The 10,000-nt window shown below is 44.2% G+C and overlaps 1 protein-coding gene across 3 annotated transcripts in view; it reads left to right on the top strand.

Annotated features, from left to right (window-relative positions):
• The window catches only part of LOC143282731 (uncharacterized), a 45,349-nt gene that overhangs the window by 31,077 nt on the left and 4,272 nt on the right, over positions 1-10,000 (top strand). For all 3 annotated transcript variants that reach the window (XM_076588462.1, XM_076588461.1, XM_076588460.1), the window contains exons 3-4: positions 1,333-1,426; positions 7,669-10,000. The exon at positions 7,669-10,000 is cut by the window's right edge and continues 4,272 nt beyond it. In XM_076588462.1, the coding sequence (XP_076444577.1) occupies positions 1,333-1,426; positions 7,669-9,403 (1,829 nt within the window). In that variant the 3' untranslated portion in view covers positions 9,404-10,000. The remainder of the gene's footprint in view (positions 1-1,332; positions 1,427-7,668) is intronic.

Raw genomic sequence — 10,000 nt, 5'->3', positions numbered from 1 at the left:
CTGTCCAAGTTTCGCAGGCGTACAGTAGTGTGGGGAGAACTACTGCTCTGTAGACCTTTAGCTTGGTCTCAAGACTAATGCCTCTTCTGTTCCAGACATTTGCACTGAGTCTGCCAAAAGTTGCGCTTGCTCTTGCAATCCTGACGTTCACTTCATCGTCGATGGTCGCATTTCGTGACAGTGTGCTGCCAAGGTATGTGAACCGCTCCACCGCACTGAGTCTCTGACCGTTGACTGTGATGTTTGGCTGAGGGTTTCCCTGGGGCTGGCTGATGGAGAACTTCAGTTTTCCTCGTGCTGATGGTAAGGCCGAAGTTCCTGCTGGCAGTGGCAAACTTGTCGACGCTGAGTTGCATGTCAGCTTCAGATCCAGCGTTGAGGGCACAATCATCAGCAAACAAAAAGTCTCTGATGATGTCTGTCATGACCTTCGTTTTTGCTTGAAGCTTTCTGAGGTTAAACAACTTGCCATCTGTTCGGTACTTTAGGCCGATTCCAACATCGCCATCTCTGAAGGCATCAGTAAGCATTGCAGAGAACATGAGGCAGAACAGCGTTGGAGCCAGGACGCAGCCTTGCTTGACACCATTTGTGACAGCAAAAGGAGCAGATGTTTCGCCATTGTCCTGGACTCGAGCCTGCATGCCTTCATGGAACTGGCTGACCAAGGAAATAAATTTCCGAGGGCATCCGTACTTGGCCATGATCTTCCACAGTCCCTCTCTACTCACGGTGTCGAAGGCCTTAGTGAGGTCGACATAGGTGGAGAACAGATCAGCATTTTGCTCCTGACATTTCTCTTGCAGCTGCCTTGCAGCAAACACCATGTCGGTGGTTCCACGTTCTTTCCGGAATCCACATTGGCTCTCAGGCAAATGACCATGGTCATATACATTGAAAAGCGTACATGCATAGTACAAAGACATTCATAGATAATACAGTGTTTACATAATAATATTTTATTCCATGAGCAAGAGAGAGAGAGAGAGAGAGAGAGAGTCAGTCAAGTCGAATCATTTCTGATTATGTATCATGACATCTTGAAATAAAAGAACTGCTTCAAACCAGCATTCCTGTCAACATGAAAATGTTGTGTGTGTGTGTGCGTGCGTGCGTGCGTGCGTGTGTGTGTGTGTGTGTGTGAGTGTGTGAGAGAGAGTAATAATCGCCAGCGGGCACGAGCACGAATTAAACTGTTGGCTCGTTGTTGGTCTTTATGTGTGCATGTATTACATGCTTTCGGATTAAAGATTTGTTTAAGCAAACAATCAATCAAACAAACAAACAAACCAATAACAATACCAACAATGACCTTCACATCGCTCTGTGCAGGATCTCTCTCCAAGGAAGCCATCATCGTCTTCTCTGTGGTCGGTGGGGTCATCTTCACCGTCGTCATCTTCGTCGTCATCATCGTTTTAGTGAGGTTAGTGTCAGTGATTAGTATTTTTGTATTCGTATTTGTAGTTCTTTTTATCACAGCAGATTTCTCTGTGTGAATTTCGGGCTGCTCTCCCCAGGGAGTGCGCGTCGTTTCACTGAGAGCGCCACCCATTTTTTGGTGTTTTTTTTTTTCCTGCATGCAGTTTTATTTGTTTTTCCTATTGAAGTGGATTTTTCTACAGACTTTTGCCAGGAGCAACCCTTTTATTGCCGTGTGTTCTTTTAAGTGCGCTAACGCATGGTGCACAAGGGAGCTCGGTTTATCGTCTCATCCGAATGACTAGTGTCCAGACTACTACTCAAAGTCTAGCGGAGGGGTAGAAAATATCGGCGGCTGAGCCGTGATTCGAACCAGCGCGCTCAGATTCTCTTGCTTCCTAAGCGGACGCGTTACCTCCAGGCCATCACTCGACTTATTCATTTGTGCGTGCGCGCGCGCGCGCGCGCCCGTGTGTGTGTGTGTGTGTGTGTGTGTGTGTGTGTGTGTGTGTGTATGTGTGTATGCGTGTGTGTGTGTGTGTGTGTGTGTGTGTGTGTGCGCGCGCGCGCGCGCTCCTATACAGCAGAAAGTAAGGTAATGATAATATCTCCCATTTGTTTTGTTTTGTTTTGTTTTTTGTTTGTTTGGGGTTTTTTTTGGGAGGGGGGGAGGGGGGGGGGGGGGGTGTTGGTGGCTAATCAAGGAAAAAACTACAATAATATGCTCTCATCAAATTAAGAAATGCGAAATGTTGGTTCACCCACAACAAAATTACCCACCATGTTCACCGAACAATCCTTTCATCCTTTTTCAGCCCTCAGAACCATCCGACTAACGGATGGACGTTTGCGATGTTTTCCTCCACTTGCAAAGCAAGTTTTACTTATGTCAAAGGCAAACAAATTGCAATATAGACATTTTAACACCACCACACATTAATCATTTGGTGCAGATGTACGTTGACACATTTGCCAAACATTTGAAAAAAGAAGAAGTATTTTAACACAAATTGTAGTATGCCCTCACACATTTCGAAGGCTGACAACAATAGTTACGACTTACATATGCAAAGGTACATACGTGTACAGTCTGTCTCTATGTCTCTGATCATTTTCCCCCAAATTCATTTTTCCATTTTCGTGTACTGTGCTGTTCACTAAGTCAGCGCTTATAGCTTTTGGAGGCGTTTGATTGGCTAAGAGCGGACCGGGCTAGACTGGTCGTGTTTTCACTGTTAGCTGCGCGAAATTTGGCCAAGCAGAGCAAACCGATAGGCCTAGTTTGCATCAGTTTGACATGGTAAGTATATATATCACCAAACATGGAGTATAATACAAACTCCTCCTTTCACTAAGATTTCGCCACAATAAATCATTCCGTTCTGTTCTTTTCTCTGCCTTCTCTTCCTCAAGCTCCTCCTCCTCTCTTCCCCATCCTCTTCCTCCTCCTCCTCCTCATCATCATCATACTTCTCATCATCACCATACTCATCATCATCACAATCAGTTCCTCAATTATGGAGTCCTGGGGCTGAAGAGACAGACTGTTGTGTCCATCGCATCTGTTTCTTAATGAAAGTAAAATAATCCATTGTGACAATCCCTGTAGGCATAGTGCAGAGAGCAGGCGCAGGCAACTAGTCAGTAACGTCTATTGGATCTTGTTGGACCCAAAAGGGTCTCGCTTCAAATCAAGTCATATTGCTGTTATACACACGTGCTGTGTTATGATATTGTGTTGCAAGAATCTATCATATATCTATGTCAACAGCACAACACTATTGACGGGCACAATAGCTGAGTGGTTTAATGTTGGACTTTCAATCTAAGGCTCCCGGGTTCGAATCTCGGTAACGGCGCCAGGTGGGTAAAGGGTGGAGATTTTTCCGATCTCCCAGGTCATCATATGTGTAGACCTACTTAGTGCCTGAACCCCTCCTTCATGTGTATTACGCACGCAGAAGATCAAATACTCACGTTAAAGATCCTGTAACCCACGTCAGTATTCGGTGGGTTATGAAGAAGCGAAAATACCCAGCATGCATGAACCACGACAGAGTCATCGATGTTGGTCGTGTAAGGGAAAGAAGAAGAAGAACAACAGACGACCTCCTTGACGCTGTTCTGTTGATGGCTGTGCAGAGAAGGTCCGGGGAAAGGTCATCCCCTTCCAGTCCTTGATGTCCTCAAGACACAAGGATATTTGTTGAAATACACTGTGCGATGTTTCTATATCAAGAACTAAAAATACGCTGTACGATATTTCTCTGTCACGATTTTCAAATACCCTTGATATTTTTTTTTTAGATACATTGTAGGATATTTCTATATCAAGAATTTGAAATACACTGTACGATATTTTTCTGTCACGATTTTCAAATACACTGTACCATATTTCTAATCGAGATTTTAAAATTTACTGTGCGATATTTCTGTATCAACATTTTTAAATACACTGTACATTTCTATGTCGAGATTTTTAAATGCACTGTAGGGTATTTGTATATCGAAAATTTTTTTTAGTATGCTGTACGATATTTCTATATCAAGAACTAAAGCCGTCCAGAAACAACTAAACAATATTGCTCAATGGTGCAAAGACACAGGATCTTCCATCAATCCAGCGAAAGCCCAAACGTTGCTGTGCACCCTGAACAACAGAACCGCGAGCAAATCACCACCTTCTGTGTCACTCGATGGGATTCAGATCGAGAAAACTGAATGCCTACGCTACCTAGGAATACACTTCGACAGGATGCTGACCTTCAGAAAACATACGGAAAATACTGTTCTCAAATGCAAAAAGGGCCTTTCAGTCTTAAAAGCAATGGCAACCAAAGGTATTGAACAACGCCACCTCTTCCTGCTATACCAATCACTCGTCCTCAGTGTGATCGACTACGGACTTGGGCTAACAACACCGTCTCAAAGCAACCTCCTAAAATTAGAAAGAGTCCAAAATGAAGCTATGAGGCTGATCCTTGGAACAACAAAAGACACGCCCACAGAAACCATGCGATACCTGCTTGACCTTCCTTCAGTGCAGGCCAGAAACAAGTTAGAACAGGTCAAGACCTACTTCAAAGCATTAGAAAACCCTAAAAACCCACTGCATGACGCAGTCAAAGAACCAAAAGGCAGCCGCCTAAGACGAGGAAGATCATGGATGGGGCAAGCAGAAGACACAATCCAGCTAGTATGCCGACTACAAGACCTGAAAGAAACAAAAGAATGGGAGAAAAACCCCGAAAACCTCAACCATCTATTCAACACAGCCATTTCACCCACTCTAGGAAGACATTGTCGGGAATGACCAGAGGGCAAAACTGATGCGGAAGTGAAGCTACTCATAAAAGAAAACAGTAAAGAAGAGGACATCATCATATACACAGATGGCTCAGTCACCAAAGACCAATCCGGTTGGGGATTCACTGCGAAACAAAATGGAAAAACAGTTAGGGAAGAGAATGCTGCCTACAAAGTCACAACCTCCAGCCTAACGATGGAAGTTGAAGCTGTGACACATGCCCTCCAGTGGCTATCGTCCATCCATACGCCCGGAAACCAACATGCCATGATTCTAACCGACTCGATGAACCTCATACAGAAAATTGAAAACGGAATGGGAAGCCCAGAGTGGCATAAGGCAATGCGCAACTTTCAGATTAAAAAACTCACATGGTCATACTGCCCGGGACATGCAGGTGTTAAGGGAAATGAGCGAGCTGACAGACTTGCTGGTAACGCAACACCAACGAGCGGCCTACATCTAGGAAAATCGGAAATCCTCAGAAAAGTCAAAGAATATCAAAAAGAACAGGTACAAGGCCATCACACCATCGATCGCCTCAAAGAAATAAAAGCAGAGAGAGGGAGTGGCCGTAAGTCTAACATGAAAGGTAGAGCACGATGCTTTGCTAATCAAACAAATATCGGCATCATTTCCAAAACAACATTGCGCAAATTTCTTCAAAACGGAACAGAGTCTCTGTGGGCTTTTCCAAATACAATAGACTGAGCAACACACTAGACGCCACTTTCTTGGCATCAGAGATCTTTTCCCACCCCTCTTGCGGCCAATCAGCCTCTGTGCGTGTGTGTATGTGTGTGTTTGTGGGCATGTGTGGGTCTATTTTTGAGTGCGTTTGTGCATGCGCGAGAGTGTAAGTGTACACAAGTGTCAGTAGAGTTCTGTGCACGTGCGTGCATGCGTGCGTGTGTGTGTGTGTGTATGTGTGTGTGTGTGTGTGTGTGTGTGTGTGTGTGTGAGGGGGAGGTGGGGGTGCGGGGGGAGGTGGGGTAGAGGATGAGGTATGTGAGTGTATGCATGCCTACACTGTGGGAGCAACAGGATATTGGAACGTATATATATATATATATATATCTCTTTGTACATATGTGTGTGGAGATATGGGCATATGTGTGTGCGCTTGTACAAGTAAGTGTTCATCTGTGTGTGTGTGTGTGTGTGTGTGTGTGTGTGTGTGTGTGTGTGTGTGTGTGTGTGTGTGTGTGTATGTATGTGTGTGTGTGCCGTGGAAGCTGTGATACGTAGACTAGAAATGAGTGTGTGGAGGAGGGGGGTAGAGGAGGTGCAGGGTAACGTGTGTGGTGTGTGTGTGTGTGTTGGAGCTCATGTACGTTTATATGTATTTGACTGTGCTTTCATATCTGTGAAACTGCATGTTCGGTGCATATCTGTTATGCATGTGTGGGTGTATATGTGAATGTGTGTCTTCATGTTTTACCCTTTTTTTTTCTTTTTTTTTTACATTATAGTTATTATTTATTATTTATTTATTTGTGTAAGCTTATCTATCATTTATTCACCTTTTTTTTTTTTTTTTTCTCAAGGCCTGACTAAGCGCGTTGGGTTACGCTGCTGGTCAGGCATCTGCTTGGCAGATGTGGTGTAGCGTATATGGATTTGTCCGAACGCAGTGACGCCTCCTTGAGCTACTGAAACTGAAACTGTATCAAGATCTTTAAATGATGACAATATATTGTACTTAAATGGCGCACCCCCCTCCCCCCCCTCCCCCATAGATGGACTCTGAGCGCCTCACACGAAACAAAACATATACACAATAGTGCATTGTACCACACAAGAGCACACGTGAAAAAGACGTGGGAAGTGGAAAACAAAAAATCTGTATCCACCAATACAGTACTACAAATTGTGCACTCGTACGATATTTCTATATTATCAAGATTTTTTTTCTCCAATACATTGTAGGATATTTTCTTTTATTTATTTATTTATTTATTTATTTTTTAATTATAAGATTTTCTTCCATACATTGTAGGACATTTTCATATCTTATTTCGTATATCAAGATTTTTTTTCCATACCTTGTAGGATATTTTCATATTTTTGTTTTTTGATTTTTTTTATATCAAGATTTTTTTCATACATTGTAAGATATTTTCATATCTTTTTAAAACTATTTTTTATATCAAGATTTTTTCCATACATTGTAGGATATGTTCATATCTTTTTTTTTAATTATTTTTTTTATATCAAGATCTTTTCCATACATTGTAGGATATTTTGATTTTTTTTTTTGATGATTTTTTTATATCAAGATTTTTTTCCATACATTGCGGATATTGTCATATCTTTTATAAATTATTTTTTTATATCAAAATTTTTTTGCCATACATTGTAGGATATTTTCATATCTTTTTTAAAATCATTTTTATATCAAGATTTTTTTCCATACATTGTAGGATATTTTCATATCTTTTTAAAATTTTTTTTTATATCAAGATTTTTTTCATACATTGTAGGATATTTTTATATCTTTTTAAAATTATTTTTTTTATATGAAGATTTTTTTTTCCATACATTGCGGATATTGTCATCTTTTATAAATTATTTTTTTATATCAAGATTTTTTTCATACATTGTAGGATATTTTTATATCTTTTTAAAATTATTTTTTATGTCAAGATTTTTTTCCATACATTGTAGGATATTTTCATATCTTTTTAAAATTATTTTTTTTTATATCAAAATTATTTTCATTCATTGTAGGATATTTTATATTAAAAAAAATATTCTTTATGTCAAGATTTTTTTCCATACATTGTAGGATATTTTCATACCTTATTTCTTTTTTTTATATCAATATTTTTGTCCATACATCGTAGGATATTTTCTTCTTCTTCTTCTTTTATTTTTTTATTTATTTATTTTTAAATTTATTTCTTATTTTTTGGTATTCACTGTTGTTGTGTTGACAGGAGGCACCGGAAGAACCACCCCCCGCCGCCCCTGCCCAAGCTGAACGTGTACGGGCTGACCCGGGACGACAGCTCCTTTCTGTCCCGCCTCCGCTACCAGACCTGGCGGAGCAACTCCTCCTCTTCCGGCTCCCGTAGTCGGCCCGTCCCCCCTCGTGCCCCCTCCTCCTCCACCACCTCCGACATCGTCCCCAACAACGACGAGCCTGGGCGGCAGAACCACCACCACCATGATGGGCACCCTGTCAGCAGTGATCACGACGTCTACGTGAACGTGGGAGCCAACAAGCCCAGGATAGACAGCGGGACGGGGTCCTACATCGTCTGCATGGACAGCCGCCCCGAGTCCATGCCCATGACCATCGCCCCGGGCTTTGACGGCAAGCTGCCGGCCAGCCCCAAGGTGGAGGGCGTGCTGGACCCCCTCTACATGCCCATGGACTCGGTAAGCCCCACGCCGCCACTGTCCCGCGCGGGGAACCTGGACGATGACGTGTACAGCGCCCCGGACCCCATTCCTCCCCCGCCCTGTTGCCTCTCGGGAGGGAAGGGCTATGTCAACGTGCCGGACTCAGACCACGATCCTAAGCGGCCGGAAGATGAGCAGCAGTCGGCGGTGGCGTTGGAGCAGGTCGACGAAGAGGAGGAGGAGGAGGAGGACAGGGGGGATTACCAAAACCTGTCCCAAGAAGGGCGCCACGTGTACGGCAACATTCCCCGGGACGCGGCCTCACCCACGGAGAAGACCGTCATCCGATCTGAGTCCCTGATGAACATGGCCACCCCGGAGCAGGTGGCCGACACCCTGAAAGGCCTCCGCCTGCCGCCCGCAAAGCAAGCCCACAGCCCTTCTCCCGTCTTGGGCCGGGATCTGGGTGGTGGTGCACCCGGCAAAAAGCTCCAAAAAGCCTCCTCCACGCCCCAGTTCAAAACCTCATCCTCTTCGCCAGGAGGAGCGCACAAACGAATCCTTCAGTCCCTGCAGAGTCACAACAAGTCCAAGCCTAAACCCCAGCAGTCTGAGCAAGACTCTGACAGTGACAGTGACGGGGAGAACTACGAGAACATGAACGACAACAAGAACGACAACAAGAACGACAACAAGAACTTCTATGCCAACGTTCCTCACAACAAAACGGAACTCAAGGCGGGGAGTAAATGTGACAACGGCCTTGCGCCTGGTGCGTCTGCCAAGATTAGCAAGAAACCGGGAGTCGGTAGCAAGAAACTAGAGAGTGTTGGCATAAAACCGGGTGTTGTTAGCAAGGAATCGGAAGCCACCAGCAAAATCGGGGCAGCTAGCAAGAAACCGGAAACCAGTGTCAAGAAACCGGATGTTGCTGGCAAGAAACCGGAAACCAGTGTCACGAAACCGGATGTTGCTGGCAAGAAACCGGAAACCATTGTCAAGAAACCGCATGTTGCTAGCAAGAAACCGGAAACCAGTGTCACGAAACCAGATGTTGCTGGCAAGAAACCGGAAACCAGTGTCAAGAAACTGCATGTTGGTAGCAAGAAACCGGAAACCAGTGTCAAGAAACCGTACGGTGCTAGCAAGAAACCGGAATCCAATGACAAAAAAGCGGAAGCTGGGGGCAGGAAACCGGACGCTGTCAGCCCGGGTGTCAAGCAGACGAAAAAGCAGTCGCTGCTGCCCAACAAGACAGACGCGAACCCCAGCTCAGAACTGATGAGCATTCTGGCAAAGCGGAGACAGAACAGCGGCGACAGCTAGTGAATGCTCACTGTGTGTATGGGGCTCCAGTAAATGAGTTGTTTTTTTTCTTTGTCACGCGACGCGTTTCTTACACACAAGTTAAGCAAGGTTCTCGCGAGACACATCTAGGAAGCTGCGTTTCTTTTGTGTGTGTGTGTGTGTGTGTGTGTGTGTGTGTGTGTGTGTGTGTGTGTGTGTGTGTGTGTGTGTGTGTGTGTGTGTGTGTGTGTGTGTGTGTGTGTGTGTGTGTGTGTGTGTGTGTGTGTGTGTGTGTGTGTTTCACTTCGCGGCAAGAGTGGCGAGGGAGGATCTCGCGAGTCAAGGCTGGGTAGCTTTCAGAGCAGCTTTGCCGCGAGGTGAGGGTGAAATGTACTTCCCACTTCGCATTCGTTTCGTAGTCATGTACTCCTCGCTCTGATCGCTCAATCTCTCGCTACTAGCAACTCAAGCATGCTCGCGATTTAAAAAAAAAAAGGAAAAGAAAAGAAAAAAAAGCATCATGTCTCATGTGTAACGCTGTCACAATGATATCTATGGTCCATCCACATTGGATACCCAGCCCTCTCAATAATATCATGACCATGTTTCATGTTTTCATATCCTGTGTAGGTAACA

The sequence above is a fragment of the Babylonia areolata genome, chromosome 6, assembly GCF_041734735.1.
Source record: "Babylonia areolata isolate BAREFJ2019XMU chromosome 6, ASM4173473v1, whole genome shotgun sequence".
Taxonomy (NCBI): domain Eukaryota; kingdom Metazoa; phylum Mollusca; class Gastropoda; order Neogastropoda; family Buccinidae; genus Babylonia; species Babylonia areolata.
This window is presented reverse-complemented; position numbering and strand designations above follow the sequence as displayed.